The 20,984-nt window shown below is 43.8% G+C and overlaps 1 protein-coding gene across 1 annotated transcript in view; it reads right to left on the reverse strand.

Annotated features, from left to right (window-relative positions):
- Nucleotides 1–3,870: 3,870 nt before the first annotated feature.
- The window catches only part of LOC124623038, a 156,467-nt gene continuing 139,353 nt past the window's right edge, over nt 3,871–20,984 (reverse strand). Inside the window, exons 5-6 of the mRNA XM_047148831.1 lie at nt 20,782–20,918; nt 3,871–4,792 (exon numbers count right to left, since the gene is read on the reverse strand). Coding sequence (XP_047004787.1) covers nt 4,671–4,792; nt 20,782–20,918 — 259 coding nt within the window. The 3' untranslated portion in view covers nt 3,871–4,670. The remainder of the gene's footprint in view (nt 4,793–20,781; nt 20,919–20,984) is intronic.

Consider the following 20,984-nt stretch of genomic DNA (forward strand, 5'->3'; position numbering starts at 1 on the left):
CAAATGGCTCCATGAGATACAGAAAGATTAATCTCCAAGTGGTTACTTCTCCCTATGCGTGTCCTCTATGATAGACTGTGGGAAAGCATTATATATACTTTGTCGTCACATCGACAGTCAATCAGAATTTGAGGTCATAATTGTCTGGTTTGTTGGACACAAAATGAGTGAACCTGCGTTTTCTTTTGCTTGGTAACAGGTGCTGGTTAATGGTTATATTTTCTCCAGAGCCCTAAGACGAGTACTGTTGTCAGTGAAGTGAATTCAGCTACAAGGGCGAAGTTTCTGGCTACCAGGCTTCCGGTTCGAGTTGATTTTTCATAAAAACGGAGAAATCTGAGAAGCTATTGAAATCTGCCCTTGGCATAATGTGCTCGATGAAAGTAAGCCCCTGAGAGTGCGACCAGAGGTCATCCACAGACATACCTTTTGTACAAATACATAGCTTTTGTACAAATGACACACCGAACTTATATGATGGCTATCAGTTTCTCCAGTTCTTCAAGTGACACAGTCCAGTTCTTCGCTAGAAAGCGTAAGCAGTGGGACCTCCTCTCTCTTTCACAATGTTCACAGCCGACCTTCTTCCAGAAGATGAAAAATTGGCATTCTCCCACACGGTTTCACCCCTAGCGACCATCTTTGTAGGGGCTTCCAAGTGCGCCTACTGTGACTCTTCCACTAATCGCTCCTCGTTCACAATGTCTTCAACTTCACTGGTCTCAGGTACATAATCATCTTCAAAAGTAATGTCAGTTTCCGATTGAACATCGGAATTCTCTAAGATGCGTAACAATTCTTCATCAGAAAGTCTACGCTGACGATACACGTTCGAAACCGTGCTGAATGACATGATATATTCTGTGGGCGAATGGAATCTACACCTGTCAAGTTGCTAAAAGTAGCAGCAACTACTTTGCATGACTGCTGACTGTCATCGCTACATTGTTGGATAATTTGCATATATTCAGAAGAGAAATTACAGTGGGATCAAATTGACCCTTTCCGCCATTCTCGGTGTATCGATTGAAATGTTTAAGAAACTATAAGTATTTTCTAATTCAAATAATTATCGTAAAGAGGAGAAAAGATTAAGACAAGTCATATGATTTCATTAACACAGTAAATAAATTGGGTATGACAATGAAGGGAAACACTATGATATGACTTCCGCCACTCTAGTGATAACAAATGCTCTATCATCCCGCCCTTTTTTCTTGTCAATCTTTTCCATACATTCCTTTTCACGAGATATCTTACATGAAATAGTGATTTCCACTAATAGCATCGAGGTTGCCAAGAGTAGTCAATTTCTGGTTGGAGAATTTCGACAGACAGGCCCTGGACTTGGAACCATCTAATCTTAAACTGCGGTACAGGTACGTCGATGACAAGTGTGTCGTATGGAGCCAAAGTGATAAACAGCTAGGTGACTTAATCATTCCAACAATAAATTTATTGTGGAAATAGAACAGGATCAATAAGTACCCTTTACAGAAGTGCCGCTTACAAGGAACAGCAAAAACCTGGCACGCAGTAGGTATCGAAAGCACACATATCCATAGGCCAATAGCTGTACATAAAAAGTAATGCAAGTCGAAGCAATTGGAGAAATTAGCTGTGGCCTAGCGCATGCTGTTCCACACAGACCACGTAATAAAATTCGCCGCCTTGTAGGTTATTCCTATGGAAAAGAACTATCATTGTTCATGGAAGCCACCGAAATTCATAAATACAAGCACAGCTTTAAGAACCAAGAAGAAACCCTGAAGAGGAATCGAGCCTAGATTCCCGTAATGCTGCGAACGTCCAACAGAGGGGCTATAGCTATGATAACGAGGGAAATACCTTCAACCCCCGCCCTCCCACCATCCCACCTCCGGGTGGATATCAGTTTTGGGGGTACTATACGTATTACTTCCAACTGCATGCTCGACTCCAGTCCGCCACTAACAACAGGGCGTTAATCTTTGTGAATGTCAGGAACTATACGTACCGCTGAAAAGTCCAAATTATCAAAACAAATAGGGCCGAAGATTCCGAGAAGAAAGCTAACAGGCAGTGTGTCATTATGTAGCAACAACATTCTCTACAATATGGTATACGAGTTAAGGTTCATGCAAAACGCCCCATTTTCCACGTGTGTCGAAGGAATTGCCTTTGTACCTTGAAGTGGACGTTGTTTTCCAAGCGAGCAACTGTCAAGCCAATATTACAAGCCGACAAAAGGGCTTGTCCACCCAGAGATTATCGACTTTCATGGAAAGCCAATTTGATAGCACAGAACCATTCATCTCCGTGGTGTAGTTTACCATAGAACTACTTCACAAAGGGGAAGTCATTGTCATCTCAGGCTCGTCTTAAGATTACTCGAAGTCAACGTTACCAGAACAGCTGCTGCTTCGAATTAACACTACCGTAGTGTGGATGAATCCTGCAGAAACAAATATCCAGTTCATACGACAAGTCTTATAACACGCACTGCGGCAGGCACACTGCCTGCGTCTCTCTCTACGTGGCGTACGATGGAAGGGTTGGGTTGGGTGGTTTTTGGGGAGGAGACCAGACAGCGAAGTCATCGGTCTCATCGGATTAGGGAAGGATGGGGAGGAAGTCACCCGTGCCTTTTGATAGGAACCATCCCGCCATTTGCCTGGAGCGATTTAGGGAAATCACGGGAAACCTAAATCAGGATGATCGGACGCGGAACTGAACCGTCGTCCTCTCGAATGCGAGTCCAGTGTGCTAATCATTCTCCACCTCGCTCGGTACACTGCCTACCAAAGGACTTAGTCGAACAGCTCAGGTGCAGCGTGTCACCGTTATTCTCCTCCCTCTTTTCTACCCCCCCCCCCCCCCCACACACACACAAGCCATTTCAATGGAGTTTTTTTCAGGGATCTTTATAATAATTTTGGGCAAATTCGCAGGACGGAGAAAACCGTCACACCTAGGCGCTTTGACACAAAATCTACATTAGTGATAATACGATGCGACAAAGTCACCACACATGATAATGAGAACGTCATGAATAGACTAGATAAAATAATCGTAACAAAAGACCACTAAACGACATGCCCAAAGAAATGAAAGGAAAGCCGCAACATTTTGGACTTCATTTCGATCTTAGCATACTCAGGAAGATCATTCCAAGATGTGGACTGTGTAAGGGGGAACTGTAGGACTCACCGCTGGTTCAGCAGACGCCATAAGAGCGTAGTTTATAGGAATGTATTCTAGGCTGAGTGTTTGTATAAATTAATTACCTGTAGCCATTTCATTTTTAAAGTGTTCCAATCTACTTGTACTTCTGATAATAACATTATATGCCTCTTACCCTGTGTTTTACACCAACATAGCATTCACTTGCTTCATCCGCATCCCCAACATATGCTTTAATGTTTTCTCAACATTTTTTTGTTATGGGTAGGTACTTTGTGCAGTTGTGAGAAATCCTTCGGCGTGTAAATGTTTGCAACCACTGTCTGTGAGCATGTATAATACTTTCCAGATTATAGCGTCGCTACTTTATAACCACCGAGAACTAAGCACTTTCAGAACGTTTTCTTGACAAATTTAATATAGTTTCCTCCAAATCCTGATAAAGAGTAAAAGTTAATTTAATCTTATTATTATCACCCTAGACAAAGTTCACGCAGTGATTTCTTTTCGTTGCCGTATCGTAAGCAGGAGAAAAACTACAATTTTATTCAGGTTGGCAGTGCTTATGAATGTGTTGCATACATACCTTGCATGTAAATGCTTGTAGCTTATGTATGAGAGAAAGGAATACAGGAAAGTCATATTAACATATCAGTAACACACATTGTATTTTTTACTCTGTGCGCATTAAACAATTGAATTGGCCCTCTTCTTATCAAAAAATTCACCAAGAAATCAATTCATACAAACAGTTGTTCATATCCTCAATGATACGACATTTTCAAATATGTTGCACCGACAGTAGTAATACATGGAATGAAATTAGAATATCGAGAACTTGGTCTTGTGTAAAAACCTGTAGACCTTTAAAACGCTGTATATATATATTTTTCGTTTTTTATCCATTATTAGACAGTATATTTCTTCTCTAGAAAGCTCACCAGAAAAAAATATTCTGGATTAAAATTTTTATATCTCCAAGACAACCACAATAAATCAATCTCGAATCATCAACACGGGAAATAAAGTTTTAGTCCGAACTGAAAACACATTCTCGTACGAACAACGATAGTTTTTAGAATTCAGTGTCCTTTACCAATCTCTGGGCGTTAGAAAACGGGTCTGAACGCCTGGACGAACACATTTACACTTCTAGAAGTACGCGATTCTCTTAAAATATAATAAATAAATTCTGTCATTGATAGGAAGTCACATACTGAACACTTTCGTTTGGTGTCTTTCGCAGCATTGCTTCCAGAAAGGAAGTCAAATGGGACTCTGTTTCGAGAGTAGCACCAGATTCCAAGCGGAGTGTACAGCCGGCTGGAGGTACAGTACAGGTCGCCCGCTGGACCCCTGGCGAGGTCGCGCACCACTGCATGCACAGCGTTCTCCGTGGTCAGCTACTCTCGTGGGGTCCGACGCAGACGTCGTCGGTGGCCGCAGAGCTGCTGGCGACTGAGGCACTCGGGTGATATGTGTCCGCAACAAGACCAGCAGTTGTGGCCTCACCTGGCGGCGCGCAGGGCTGCCAACAGCGTGGCCAGTGCTACCACCAGCAGCAGCGGGGCGGAGGTGGCGGGCGGTGTCGGCACACAGTGGCTCAGGTGCAGCTCTGCTAGGCTTTCTCCTGGAACATAGGGGACTCCCCTCAAAGGTGGTCTTACATTCGGCTGAGCTACTGGCATATGACTAAATCTCTGTAGCAGCTTCGTACACCGGCGACCAACTGCACAAACTGGTCTTAAAAGTGTTGCATCTGAGCTGTTCGACACCATGGATCGACCCAATAGCACCTCTGAGATTATGCAGCCAGATATCATCGCAGCACTATCTCTACATATGTGGTACCACTTCCCTCCACAGGACTACAATGTTTACGGATTCAACAGGGAGGAGGAAAACAATTGAATAATCAGGTCTGAGTAGGGAAGGGAACAATGAATCGAGCAAATTTTTTCAGATAACCATTACTCGCAAAATTACTGCTGTGGGTGATATGTGCTTTCCGTGTTTGGCAAAAGATTTTGCTCCGTGTCACTATACGCCTGTCATCGGGCTCTTTGGTTTGGCTGGTCTTAAGAGGGTGCTATCATTTAGTTTGCAGGGGAGTCTGGAGAGGTAGCTGTAAGTAGTCAGGATGTGTTCGGAGGCAGTTCACGGACGGCAGACCTGGCTGCCGTGTTTGTGGTGCAGGCAGCATTCTGGTGGGCAAGCTGTGAGCCTGGCCTGTAGTGATCACTTAGATCAGTCTGTTGCTGTCAGAGCTCAGTGCAGAAGAAGTTTGGCGTATGGAGGAATAGAGTTTCATCATGGTGATGTGGGGTGTACTTCAAGGAACTGCCTTCGGTGTTGAGTCCGTGTGAGCTGCCGCGCTCTCCTATTGAGACCTTCGTGGCGCCGCTCCGCCTTCCTTAGGCTTTGTTGACCAACCTGCTGGCTGCTGCCATTTACTGGTGAGCTGCGTTGTTGAATCCTTTGTAGTTCGGAAGATTGTCCTCCTGTTTCGACCATTAGTAGGGACCGGTAAAGCCCCCTACCTGCAGTTTGTCGCACGAGGTAGCCGCGTGGTCTGAAGGCGCCTTGTCACACAGTCCGCGCGGCTCCCCCCGTCGGAGGTTCGAATCCTTCCTTGGGCATGGGTGTGTGTGTTGTCCTTAGCGTAAGTAACTTTAAGTTAGATTAAGTAGTGTATAAGCTTAGGGACCGATGATCTCAGCAGTTCGGTCCCATAAGATCTTACCACAAACTTCGTTTTCCCTAGCGCAGCACCACACATTTCAATGTTTATCGTTGCACGATGAGGAAGGATATCAGGCAGAATAACCCCTTCAGATTCTGATGAGTGGCTAAGGATGTATCTTTGCACTTTTTCTTCAGAGGAGAGGTGCGGCGCCCTACTGTGGATTGCCGTTTTGTTTCTGGTTGTATGGATAAACCTATGTTTCATGGCCTGTGACGATGTTCGACAAAAACTGCCACGATCAGCCTCCTAACGCGCAAGCAACTCCGCACGGATGATCCTTCGTGGGTCTTTATGGTATTTTGTTAGCCGGTGAGGAATCCAGAGTATGCACATCTTTGGGTATCCCAACTGGTGGACGAGTGTGTCGGTACTACCAACAAAGACGTCCCGTTGTGGTGTTGTGGTCACCTCGAAAGAGAGTGTACATACCTTCCAAGATTTGAGGGATCTCAATTGTGGGCTACCAGTGGTCTCGCGGGAGACAGAACAGGTTTGCCCAACCTAGTTGTGATGGGGAGAGACGCCTCTCCCTACGACTCGCCATGCTTTTGTTTACTTTCATGTTTTGTTAGACATTCTGCAAGCGCCTATGAATATATGAATGGCTCGGGTTTTCCGCCAAAGGGCACTCAGTGGCTGTTCTCTGGTTGTAAGGCACCTCCGTTACAATCGACGCTTCGAACACCACATATAGCGCCGCCATGTATCAGAAGTCCACGAAACTCTAAGGGGTGAAGCGGAAATATTCCACCACATACCACAGCAAAGCCGCATTTTTCAACCGAAAGTTGCCGAGAAAGAAAATGTGTAGAATCATTTATTGAGTACTCCTCGTAATTACGAGCGTCGCCATAGTTTCGTACCGAGCGAGATGGCGCAGTGGTTAGCACACTGGACTCGCAATAGGGAGGACGATTGTTCAAACCCGCATCCCTCCATCGAGGTTTAGGTTTTCCGCGATTTCCCTGAATTGCCCCAAGCAAATGCCGGGACGGTTCCTTGGGAAGCACACGGCCGATTTCCTTCCCAATGCTCTTAACTTTCGGAGCTGGTGGTCCATCTCTAATGACATCGATCTCGATGGGATGTTAAACCCTATAGGTCTTTCATAGTTTCGTGCGTTGAGCTCTTGAGTTCATTGTTGAAACTGAGCAGGGTGAAGCAGCAGTAAGATATGGCCTTTCTAATACCCAGTTTCATATCTGCTTAATCCAAATTCCAAATGGCTTTGAAAAGGACGTTGTCAATATGCTTCCCTATCCAGTCCAATAAGTTTTCGTAATATGTCTCTATACTCATCGGGGGCGTGGCGTTAAACCCTTATATACGTATTTTCTTCTTTCTACTTCCAGAAACCCGAGATAAAAGTAAAACCGCTAAATGCATACAAACTATAATCACATGCATGGAAATGTAGATGGGAATGTGGATACAAACAAAAAAGGAAAAATGTGTGTTCCCATGATACAAGCAGCTTCTGATTACCATTTCCTCTGTATTCTGGATAACTCAGTAACGTCTCCGGATTGTGATTTCTCAAGGTTTGCTTATGACTGCAGAGTGAATAAATTTGAACATTCTACACAAAATATTGCGAAATGTTAAAAACCCGAGTTTCTGAGTGAAACTGGTGAATCAGAAGACAGAAAAGTGCCGTCTGAAGTTTGATTTCACACATATTATTGAAGTATCGTTTAATTTTCTGTTTCTTACAAGGTGCTATACTGAACATCTCGTTAGTAATGTCGGGTTATGTGCACTTTTCCCTGTCTATATTATTATTATCTATGACTACAGCAATGAGTAGCACTGTAAAAACGCCTGCTAATTATGCCGTTCATGTTCTTTAGTATCGCAGAGGATAACTAAAGTAGTTTGTAATATACAGCTGCTCTTTCTCACACGCCGCTGCGGATTCAGTTTTATGATAAGTTTAATGTCCCAATAACAATAAGGTTAAATTCTCTGAACGTAAGGAAACGATTGACATCTATTATAAAAAAGTCTTCGTTTTACGACATGCCTGCCATACTGGTTGGTTGATTTGTGGGAGGGGACCAAACAGCGAGGTCTTCCGTCCCATCGGATGAGGGAAAGATAGGGAAGAAAATCAGCCGTGCCCTATTAAAGGAAGCATCCCGGCACTTGCTTGAAATCACGAAAATCACAGAAAACCTAAATCAGGATGGCCGAACGTGGGTTTGAAACGTCGTCCTTCCGAGTGCGAGTCCAGTGTGTTACCCACTGCACCACTTCGCTTTGTTAAGGACATTTGTCTTAGTCTGTCAAGTCAAACCAATTTTTTATGGCGTTGAGGAAATTCTGTACCTTACAGATAGATTTACAAATAAGATATGAGTTTGTTCTCCACAGGATCGGAGATAGGAAAGAGTGGATAACAATGATAAGAAGAAAGAATAGAGTGTTAGGACATTCTAAGATATTACGGAACAACCTCCACGGTACTAGGTGGACTTCTATGTTTCCCTAAGATGAAGAGGTTAGCACAAGAGAGGAATTCGTTGCAAGCAACCTGAAATCAGTCAAAAGGCTCGAATAAAACTGATACAGCTTCAACTATGAAATTTTGTTTAAGATCTGCTGTCTAGGAGATACACATTGAGCTTCAATAGAGTGTCAAACACTATCACAAATATCGATCAACGGAAATAAATTTTCTAAACAACTTACTCAAAGAAGATGATTATGTTCGACACTGTTAGAAACAATGTGTTTAAGAAATTGCTTACTGTTGTTGTTCATCCATTCACTTCATCATTTATCCGGACTACATTACCAGTTCATAAGTGCAAGTCGCTCTTCAGAAAATTATTATACCAAGTCGCTCTTCAGGAAATTATTATACTTCAAACAGTTACAACAACGTCTATCGTGTTTATTTCTACAACAGCTATATGTTACAAATTTCATAAGCGTCATCATCATTACTCAATTCTGAACTGTCCGGTCTAAGCTGATTCTTCACTGATTCACATAGAGGTATAATTTTATAATCAGCTCTTTCCTGTTGTAGGTGAATATTCACCGGCGTTTTCTATCCTAATCTTCCATGTTCTTAAATTTGAATCCAATAGCTTCTATGGCTGATGAATTTTTGATTGTTATTCTGTCTTCCAGGTCCAGATACTTAATTGACCTCCGCTTTAACTTCCGCCGTTCCTCTCAGACTCATTAATTCTAATAGGGAATCCCCTCTTAACGATTTAAAACTTTTTCTTCATTAACTCTTCGATGTCCTCTTGGTAATTCACGGATGGCGCAATATAGTCCCTTCACCTCTTTCACATTTTCGTTTCAACAGTTGCAACCCTGCGGTAGGAATGTTTTTCGAGGTACTTTTATCACCTGTGCTCCTATTCTGATTGGTATTACTATGTACCAAAGCAGCTCAATTAATACGTTTTACAATCATAATAATTATTACTATTTATCTTGGATGACGACACTGCCTTTGATTTCTTATTTTTAGTAATTTTATGTTATGTTTCTCTCTAGTACTAAGACGCTGTTTGATAACAATTTGGTAATCAGCTTACATGCACACTATAAAATGAAGTTCCAGAAAAATACGTGTGACAGTGACATTTCGATTCGAAACGTTTTATGTTCATATCAGAAATCATTTTACACAACTTTCCTTCATACGTTAAATTTGAGAAAAAGAATCAGAACGTACCAATACAATACAGTAAATGTTCAGTGCGTTCTTTCAGCATGTGTTGTGTTGCGTTGTGTTACCTGCCTTCATTGCCTTGAGTGTTGCGAATGAGTTGTAGCATTACCCAATAACGTCATAAAGTTCACATCTTGCACAGGACATCGATAATAAAGTTGAATGGATCGGAAAGCTGCGGCACCACACGATGAATTGCTGCTTTGTTTACGATTTAAAGTGATTATCCTCTGTCTCGATATGCGACAAAAGCTGTCACGTTCAGCATCGTAACATGCTAGCAGTTCCGCACAGAGGGTCCTTCGCTGATCTTTATGGTTTTTCGATCGGCAGCGAACAAACCAACCACACAGTTTTGCGTTCCCAAAACCGGTAGAAAAGTATATCAGTCCTATCAACAGAGACTCTCAGTGGAGCAGCGACGTGTTTGATCGTGATCTGTAGATCATTTCGAATGAGAGTGTCCGCACGTTCCAACATTACAGAAGTCACAGTTGTGTGCAGCTGGCAGGCAAGCGGCGTATCAGAATAGTTTGCGCGACCTTGTTGCGATGTTTACAGATGCCTCGTTCAATGACTAGCCGTGCTTTTGTTCAGTAGAAGGTCTATGGAGACATTCTGCAAGTGTCTATGAACACTTGCGATGCTCTGGTTTTCTGTAAACGTGAAACTATTAGGGGTGTCGGGGGGATATTCCATGATGACCCACAAGAGATTTCACATTCCTTCAACCGAAATTGGTAGAAAAAAATGTTTCATTGCTTATTGAACGTCCCTCGTATCTATCTGCCAGCAGTTGTGTATACCTCCATTGCATTGTACCGGAAAAAAGTCTCTTATAATTCCAGTGGCTCAGTGGCAAGGTGCAAGTTTTTCAATTTGACACAATTTGGGCGATTTGAGTACCGCTAATCTACCTAAGTTAAGAACACTAGTAAACAAGTAGGTACTCACCAAATCACTCACTGCCGCAAGTCAACACAAAAAAAGACGTTAGCCGCATGTGAACATTGCTTCCGGTAAAACAGAACACTAAACACGGGCACTGAACCTAAAATTACTAAATTAATCTAGACAATCAAACGGGTAGGTTTAAAGTTTCATTTAAAAAATGTTTAATGTGATCTACTGGTAAGCTCTATTACTTTTGATAGTCGTGATTTATCTACTCTGAATAACTGCAAAAAACGAGTTGTTGTGGTGAAGAAAGTCATACGGTATTGATGTCTGGGGGCAGCGGGAAATTACTCAGACGTCTAATTAAAAGCGTTTCATTTCCTTCACACATCCTAGCCTTCGTAACAGTTACGTCGCAAGTGTCTGAATGTAGATTTCTGTAAGAGGTATATGTACACTGCGGAGTCATGTTTGAGTGATATGATGCTTAGACAAGTGAGCTGATTAAATTCGGTGCCAGCACATAACCAATCCCTCTTGTACAGCACGTAGGGGAGCTCCATGCCTAACATTCGACGGACAAAACACTAGCAACAATGTTGACTGTATGACATCTTTTCCTCTCCTGTGTGAGAAGAATATGTCCTGAAAATATGGCCGTACCTTTTAGTTACATCATGTATATTACTAACACAGTTGACATTGTTGCGCTGCGTAAGGTCTTTAATTTTACAAATTTCTCCTTTGATTAGGGTAAGGTTAGTTGAATAGGGTGAGATGTCTAAATAGAAGATATACACTACTGGCCATTAAAAATGCTACACCAAGAAGAAATGCAGATGATAAACGGGTATTCATTGGACACATATATTATACTAGAACTGACATGTGATTACATCTTCACGAAATTTGGGTGCATAGGTCCTGAGAAATCAGTACCCAGAAAAACCACATCTGGCCGTAATAACGACCTTGATACGCCTGGGAATTGAGTCTAACAGAGCTTGGATGGCGTGTACAGGTACAACTGCCCATGCAGCTTCGACACGATACCACAGATCATCAAGAGTAGTGACTGGCGTATTGTGACGAGCCAGTTGCTCGGCCACCATTGACCAAACGTTTTCAGTTTGTGAGAGGTCTGAAGACTGTGTTGGTCAGGGCAGCAGTCGAACATTTTCTGTATCCAGAAAGGCCCGTACAGGACCTGCAACATGCGATAGTGCAATATCCTGCTGAAATGTAGGGTTTTGCAGGGATCGAATGAGGGGTAGAGCCACGGGTCGTAACACATCTGAAACGTAACATCCACTGTTCAAAGTGCTGCCAATGAGAACAAGAGGTGATCGAGACGTGTAACCAATGGCACCCCATACCACCACGCCGGGTGATACGCCAGTAATGCGATGACGAATACACGCTTCCAATGTGCGTTCACCACGATGTAGCCAAACACGGATGTGAACATCATGATGCTGTAAACAGAACCTGGATTCATCTGAAAAATGACGTTTTCCCATTCGTGCACCGAGGTTCGTCGTTGAGTACACCATCTTAGGCGTTCCTGTCTGTGATGCAGCATCGAGGGTATCCGCAGCCATGGTCTCCGAGCTGATAGTCCATGCTGCTGCAAACGTCGTCGAACTGTTCGTGCAGATGGTTGTTGTCTTGCAAACGTCCTCATCTGTTGACTCAGGAATCGAGACGAGGCTGCACGATCCGTTGCAGCCATGCTCGACTGCTAGTGATACGATGCTGTTGGGATCCAGCACGGCGTTCCGTGTTACCCTCCCGAACCCACCGATTCCATATTCCGCTAACAGTCATTGGATCTAGACCAACGGCAGCAGCAATGTCGCGATACGATAAACCGCAATCGCGATATGCTACAATCCGACCATTATCAAAGTCGGAGACGTGATGGTACGCATTTCTCCTCCTCGCACGAGGCATCACAAAAATGCTTCACCAGGAAACGCTAGTCAACTGCTGTTTGTGTATGAGAAATCGGTTGGAAACTTTCCTCATGTCAGCACGTTGTAGGTGTCGCCAGCGGCGGCAACCTTGTGTGAACGCTCTGAAAAACTAATCATTTGCATGTCGCAGCATCTTCTTTCTGTTGGTTAAATTTCGCGTCTGTAGCACGTCATCTTCGTGGTGTAGCAATTTTAATGGCCGGTAGTGTAAATGTCACCTACTATGAATAAGGTACCTATTTTTGTGAATTGCACCGAGTGATAATTAGTACTTTCTGCGCGTCGCAATGTAGACAGGAGTAAGCAAGACCAAATTGCATCCATAGCGAGCGCCTCTAATAGTGAAAGGCAGAACCCAGGAACTGGGAGTTGCTTGAAAGGACTAATATATAGATTGGAAGGGTGCAATCGAAGACAGCTCCCCAAATAAGGTTGAAGTATTGGGAAATAAATAGCTCTTAAACTGCATCCTCCACTTTTTAGATCCTCATTCACTTTCTGCAAAGCCAATAACTTCTCCTCTCCGCTCCAGAATCATCTGTGCTAATTATCCTAGGGGACCCTCTCTCTACATTAAAGGTAACTTAGTAGACCTCAACCCACTCTGTCGTCGTCGTCCTGATTCAGTCAAGCAGGTCACACCAGCGATTAGAAGTGGTTTACGTATATGCGCTTCAAACTCACCTGCGAGTCCTGTGACGTCATCTCCGAAGAGCTCGCCGTCCTGTGTTCTCGTAGACTCGACTCGTGAGACTCCGCCGCTGCCCAGTGGTCAACCGAATCAGTTGTTGGGCACAAGTGACTCGACTCGCTCTTGAAGTAGAGAGAGTATACGAGATCACCCGTCTAACCGCGGACTTAGGGTATTCCCTTTACATAAGAAAACGTTTTGTAAGAGATTTCAGCCACTACACTATAACTTATTATTCATTTACGTATTTCCCACAATCATGATTTCGGTTTTATTGCCATTGTCAAGTGCAAGCTGAAATGTTAAAAACCGTCCGACATGTCCAAATGACAGAGGCAAACATTGGACATGATGATTATTACACTACTGGCCAATAAAATTGCTACACCAAGAAGAAATGCAGATGAGAAGTGGGTATTCATTGGACAAATATATTATACTAGAACTGACATGTGATTACATCTTCACGAAATTTGGGTGCATAGATCCTGAGAAATCAGTACCCAGAACAACAACCTCTAGCCGTAATAACGGCCTTGATACGCCTGGGTATTCAGTCAAACAGAGCTTGGATGGCGTGTATAGGTGCAGCTGCCCATGCAGCTTCAACACAATATCACAGTTCATCAAGAGTAGTGACTGGCGTGTTGTGACGAGATAGTTGCTCGGCCAACATTGAGCAGACGTTTTCAATTGGTGAGAGATCTGGAGAATCGGCTAGCCAGGGCAGCAGTTGAACATTTGCTGTATCCAAAAAGGCCCGTACAGGACCTGCAACATGCGATAGTGCAATATCCTGCTGAAATGTGGGGTTTTGCAGGGATCGAATGAGGGGTAGAGCCACGGGTCGTAACACATCTGAAATGCAACATCCACTGTTCAAAGTGCCGTCAATGCGAACAAGAGTTGATCGAGACGTGTAACCAATGGCACCCCATACCACCACGCCGGGTGATACGCCAGTATGGCGATGATGAATACACGCTTCCAATGTGCGTTCACCACGATGTCACCAAACACGGATGTGAACATCATGATGCTGTAAACAGAACCTGGGTTCATCCGAAAAAATGACGTTTTCCCATTCGTGCATCCAGGTTCGTCAGTGAGTACACCATCGCAGGCGCTCCTGTCTGTGATGCAGCGTCGAGGGTAACAGCAGCCATGGTCTCCGAGCTGGTAGACCACGCTGCTGCAAACGTGGGACGGCAGGAGTGGCCGAGCGGTGCTAGGCGCTACAGTCTGGAACCGCGCGACCGCTACGGTCGCAGGTTCGAATCCTGCCTCGGGCATGGATGTATGTGATATCCTTAGATTAGTTGGTTTTAAGTAGTTCAAAGTTCTACGGGACTGATGACCTCAGCAGTTAAGTCACATATTGCTCCGAGGCATTTGAACCATTTTTGCAAGCGTCGTTGAACTGTTCGTGCAGATGGTTGTTGTCTTGCAAACGTCCCCATCTGTTGACTCAGGGATCGAGACGTGGCTGCACGATCCACTACAGCCATGGGGATAAGATGCCTCTCATCTCGACTGCTAGTGATACGAGGCCATTGGGATCCAGCACGGCGCTCCGTATTACCCTCCTGAACCCACCGATTCCATATTCTGCGAACAATCATTGGATCTCGACCAACGTGAGCAGCAATGTCGCGATGCGATCAACCGCAATCGTGGTAGGCTACATCCGACCTTTATCAAAGTCGGAAACGTAATGGTACGCATTTCTCCCCCTTACGTGAGGCATCACGACAACGTTTCAATAGGCAACGCCGGTCGACTGCTGTTTGTGTATGAGAAATCGGTTGGAAACTTTCCTCATGTCAGCACGTTGTAGGTGTTGCCACCGGCGCCAACCTTGTGTGAAAGCTCTGATACGTTAATCATTTGCATGTCACAGCATCGTCTTACTGTCGGTTAAATTTTGCGTTTGTAGCACGTTATCTTTGTGGTGTAGCAATTTTAATTGGCAGTAGTGTATATATCAATGTAATGACTCATCGGTTAGCAGCGAGTATTGTTCGGTTTCTTGATACATTCATATAGGCTGAGAGGCCAGGGCGTCTGACTGTCATGCGGTGGACTTGGTTCTGTTCGTGCATCGGTTAGAGATTTCTTCCTATGTGGGCTGGGTGTTGTGTTCTCCTCATCATCAGTTCATGATCATTGATACCCAAGACGTCCAGTGTGGCGTCAGCTGAAAAAACTTGATTCTCGGCTGTCGAGCTTTCCCATGTGTGGACTCTCAGATATCAGTGCCATACGATCATTTTACGTCATACGCAAAATTTGTCTGATGGCTGCAGTAAATTTACTTTTACTATTTTAATATCTACATTCACAGAATGCCTAACGATTATTTGACGTACACAGACTCTCGAGGCGCTACCAAATGTCTAACGACAGTACCAAAAATCACATCATGAAGTGAAATCTGTAAATGATGAGTAAGTAGTAAAATAAATTACAGTAATGAATGCCCATAAACGCAAGTTCCCATGACCAAATGCACACAGAAAGAGTGCACTTTTTTCTCAGGCATGTAACAGTGTCGTAGTGCTGTGCCCAGTTTTCGTTAGCGCAGTACGTACGTTTTCCCATGGTGGAGGTGGAATAAACCAGAACACAACCGTTTTGCTTGCATTGGACGAAATTCGTTTGTTTTTCGTCTGGACTACAGCATGAAACTCTTTCCAGATATCACTCCTCCTCTAATGGAACATATACGCAATTGTGTAGTTTGATCATACGATGAAGGCTTTCACGACCGGATGGTACTGTTGTTGATAATTCTTCCGGGTTATACGGCCGTGATCCGTGGAATTCTTCTATTCCTAATGTTTCGTCCAATACTACGTTGGACATCGTCAGAGGTATGGCTGGTCCTGATGAGTCGGCAGAACTCAGCAGGACCAGCCATACCTCTGAGGATGTCCAACGTAGTATTGGATGAAACGTTAGGAATAGAAGAATTTCATGGACCACGGCCATATAACCCGGAAGAATGTGTAGTTTGAATCATGTAATTGTCGTCGTAGATCCTCCAGTCTCACAAAATACAGGTTTGTTGAAGGCCATCTGATACCGACAAGTGCTCACTTCACCTTGTCAGTGCTACTTCACAGCAACATGATCGTGTAGTCGTCCTCCGTGCTAACTGTAAGTCACGACTAGCCTTAAACTCTTGCACACTTCCGTAAGAGAAAACGAGTCGACTAGTATGAAGCCACCGCAGCGCCACGGTTTTCATGCTTGTCATACTCACGGACCTACAGGGAACAAAGGAAGCCCGTTGGTGCTGACGTAACAGCGGCGCCTTGACATGTGAAGTATGCAACACGCACATTAAATTCGTTCTCGCTCCGTTTCGGTTCACTAGGCCACACCGTTACCCAAAGTTGGTGATAGGACCTACAAATTTCCAGACGATTTGCCTGCTCGCAGAATAAGCCCTTCCCCCTTTCCCTTCGTTCTCACCACGTTTATCTGTCCAGCCTGTCCCACTCTCCTCGTCTTTTCTTCACACATTCCTTCAGTTAAATGATCCATCTTTCTCTTGGTCTTCCTCCAGGTCTTGCCTCGTATCGTCAGTTTATGCTGTGAATTAGCAAATCGTGACACAACTAAATTTCCTGCAGTGCCTTGCTCTTCGACCAGTGCACATGTGATTCGGTCGCGCCAGAGCTTGCTCGTTTTTCTGACTTAGGCAATCCCAGTGCCATGGCGCGGCGAAAAGCCGCATTGGAATCAGAGTGGTCGGCAATCAGACGACTAGACAGGAAACAGGGGACACCAACTTGGAGATGGTGTAAGACACCTTGAGCAGTGGTGGGCAACACTTCTGGATCGGCGTCGGTCTTGGCATGATGGACCGACAGAGCTTTTTGATGTTTCCGATATGGTTGACCCAGGGGTTGGCCAGTGAAGATGGAAGACGCAGTAGCCGCGTTCGTCTTTGAAACTAGGAGGAGTTGGAATCAGCCAATAAAAATAATCTCTTCTAGCGAACTGGAGCTCTGTATAACTGCCTGGAGACGAAGCAAGAAGTGCAGGGGAACAGCAGGGCAAACTGATGGATTAACAGCAGAGGCTGATTATGGGTTGCTATCAGCAATGGACTCAGGCTGGACCGAGCGAGGTGGCGCAGTGGTTAGACACTGGACTCGCATTCTGGAGGACGACGGTTCAATCCCGCGTCCGGCCATCCTGATTTAGGTTTTCTGTGATGTCCCTAAATCGCTCCAGGCAAATGCCGGGATGGTTCCTTTCAAAGGGCACGGCCGACTTCCTTCCCCGTCTTTCCCTAATCCGATGAGACCGATGACCTCGCTGTCTGGTCTCCTTCCCCCAAAACAACCAACCAACCAACTCCGCCTGGAGCAGCGGTCAGTGTTTAGCTTTACGCGTCCGAGGATCATTGCGCTGCTGGGATCTAGGAAGTGCATGCTGTAGTGAGTTTTCTGCCATAACAGGTATAGCAGAGTGTGTTTGTGACTAGAGCTATATTTATAACTGCGTAGAATTTCGCTGCCAGTCAGTTGACATAAAAGTTTTCTGAGCATCGTACCGTGTCATAATATAAAAAACTATAGTGGAGGAATCAGCTGTTCGGCCACGATTACAGTGGCATTATTCAGGGTCTATAGCTTTGGTTTTCAACAATGGTACGGTGCGATACCTAGAAATCTTCTAGGTCTGATGCTATATTGCCTTTCAAAAGGTTGAGTCAAAGATGGCCTAAAGCCACCAAGAGATTGCAGTTGTGACGCGCAGCTAGAGCTAGGCCGCTGTTGGACCTGGAATTTGTATGGCAGAACTCCATTTGATTGAATTTTTTCTGTTTTTGCTGTTGCTTTTCTTTATCTTGCTTGTTACCGTGTGCATCTAACTGATGTCGTACTGTTGACTGGGGCTCTGTTTGTATTCACTGTCTAGTGTTCACTTAGGGTGTAGGCCTTTTTTGGCAGCTTTGCATGATTAGTTACTATACTATGATCTTTTGTTTGTTATTCTTGCATCGCCTCTTGCTGAGAATATTGTTATTTCCACTTTATTGTAATGTACTTGGTCACAGACGCTACGTTATTGATACCTTGTGCTGTTGTCGTAGGTTAGTGATTTAATAGTTCGGTATATTTATCCGTATACCCTTTCGCAAAGCTGCTTAATGCCAATGGAGTTAGTATTTGATGATGTATTACCATTCATATATCTAGTGCCATTTGATAAAGTTAGTGGTGATTCTTGCTTTGTTCCTTCTCCTTTACGCGCTCCGAGTTATTATACGGTTTAAAAAAATGTATTTACTCGTGGTCAGTGGTTTATGCCTACACAACCCACAGCGACATTCAACTCCCTACGTCTCCTGAGTCACAGTTTCATGAGCCTGTCTTGATATCCTACCAAAATCCATTCTTTTAAAATGTCTTATTTCTTTTCTATAGTTCCTTGCATGGATTCTGTTTCTCTGTAGCTCTCACTGCTTCAGTTGTTACTCTGTCTATTCCAGCTATTCCTATCTTGCTTATTTGACGTTTTACTTCGCAAGTCTGCAGCCTACTCACCTTCATTTATTCAATAAGCAGTGTCCGATGCATACGTGATTACTGGGGCATAGTATGCACGGTATAACACTAGTTTGCTTTTTGCTACTACTTCCGTCGTCCTGAATAAGCTTCTTAGCCTCTGCTAAATTTCGTTGTGCTTGAATTTTCCTTTCACTAATCTGCTTATCATTACTCGCACTGTTGAATCACGCTCGCCAGGGAATGGAAATTTTCCTCTTTCTTTAGTAATTGCTCTCTGATACTTAGAGGTATTGACATTATCTTACTCCTAGTGATCGGTACGGAGATTCTGACGTACTATTTGTCATATCAATTGATTTATTTAATTAAAAAAAACTTTTACAGGAAGACATGGTTGTATTATCAGGTACTGCAGACAAGGGAAACACAAGTCATTATTTCGCATCATTTGACATACTAATATACGTATCTGACTCTATTGTCCACGTAGTATTATATACCTCAGAAGCATACACGAATAAAACGAGCATTATCAAGTTTAAAACACTCTCCATTGTACAAGTCGTATTATGACATTCCTTAACAGTCTCACAGAACTGGCGATAATCAAGTATCACTCACCTACCAAAGACTGTATTGTCTTGTTGTGTATACATCCATGCCAACTAAACACAACTGTCAACACAAGCCTCTGAACGCATGTATTCCTTAAACATATGTTTGCATCTGTTGTGATTTGACACAATATAATGTTCGCTGGTATATCATCCCACATACGCAGCCCTTTACAAACAGTCGAATCCTCGTGACTAATGCATGATTTACGTTCCAAAATGTGTTCACTACATAAATTATCAATTACAAATTATAAACATAACGAACTTCATTACTGCTAAATACGTTAGACATTCTTTTCCCTAGCATATTGCTAAAGTGCGCCCAGAAATGACCATTGGACATATCTGTCTTTTTGTTTACACGTTGACTAGTCGTTCATCTGTGAAAGTGTTTATTTACTATATTTCCTCTAAATTTGACAGAAAGTTATTGTTTTAAATTCAATTTATTCAATCCAATGAATAGTGCTGCTGATTCCGAAGGAGCTTTGCTACCCAAGTGTTCTCTCTGTAATTATATTCGTTGATAACGATGAAGTCTTCTCGGACTCCCATCTAGATAACTGCGTTGACATTCTGCGAGGTTCCGATGAGTGTTACATCATCGTCCCACAAAGTGTCGAGATTGCGCTGGCGTCCCATACGTATACCTAAGTGGTGGCCGTCTCTCTGCATTCCATCACACAGGCGTGGGATTTAAGGATCTGTCTTGGGGGCGAGGAACGCCTTTCGATTCTCGGTGCATTCAGGCCTAAATATGGAAATGAAATTTATTCAACATTTCACTACAAACATAGTTTTCAATTCTAACAAAAAGTTGGAAAAATGTGTACCCGGGCAATGCCGGGTTTTGGAACTGGTATTTAAATGGGATTTCAGGGCAATCTTGACGCATTACCAGACGATAATGAGAGTAACACTCATCGAAACGTCGCGGATGGCAGCCCAAGAATATTTCATCAGCAGCATACGTCCGCTAAGCCTACGTTCATTCGTCCTTGTCTTAAGTATTCTTACAGTCTGACAAAAGCACGATCCGTTTTTTAAGTTAAATAAATCCGAATTTTGATAACTGGAACGTCAGAATATCCGTACTGATGTTTATATACAGTGGAGTCACAACAGGTAACTGAACACTCGTTTTCATATTAACCTCACAGTTCTTTGGTTTACTTTTCGGTAAACACTGTCTCACGACTCCCTCCCACACATTTATCCTTTCTTGGAGCTTTCCTTTCCCAGTTTTCTTGCCCCTTCAATCACCCATTCATTGTGTTTGACTAGTGAATAGACTTCATTATTTGAAACATTACTCGTTATCGTGTACCCGGAGGTTTGCTTATTCCGACAAGATATAATCTAGAGTCAGCTTTTCAAAAGAAAAGTCGAGAAAATGCCACCTAAATCGGGATACCTGGGAACCATGATGCCTATCGATCCACCACTCACTAACCCGAGGCGGGTACTCACCGTTGAGGATGTGCACCGCGACGGTAGCGAACTCGGTGGTGGAGATGGAGCAGGTGTAGTTGCCGCTGTCCGCCTTGTCGACGCGAGCCACAGACAGCGAGCTGTTGGCGCCTTCACTGGTCAGGTCCGTGCGCACGCTGTGACAGCACACAGCATACAGAGTGCATTATGGATGCAGTTACCTGCTGCTTTTACTTAACTAA

The sequence above is a fragment of the Schistocerca americana genome, chromosome 7, assembly GCF_021461395.2.
Source record: "Schistocerca americana isolate TAMUIC-IGC-003095 chromosome 7, iqSchAmer2.1, whole genome shotgun sequence".
In the NCBI taxonomy this organism is placed as follows: Eukaryota; Metazoa; Arthropoda; class Insecta; order Orthoptera; family Acrididae; genus Schistocerca; species Schistocerca americana.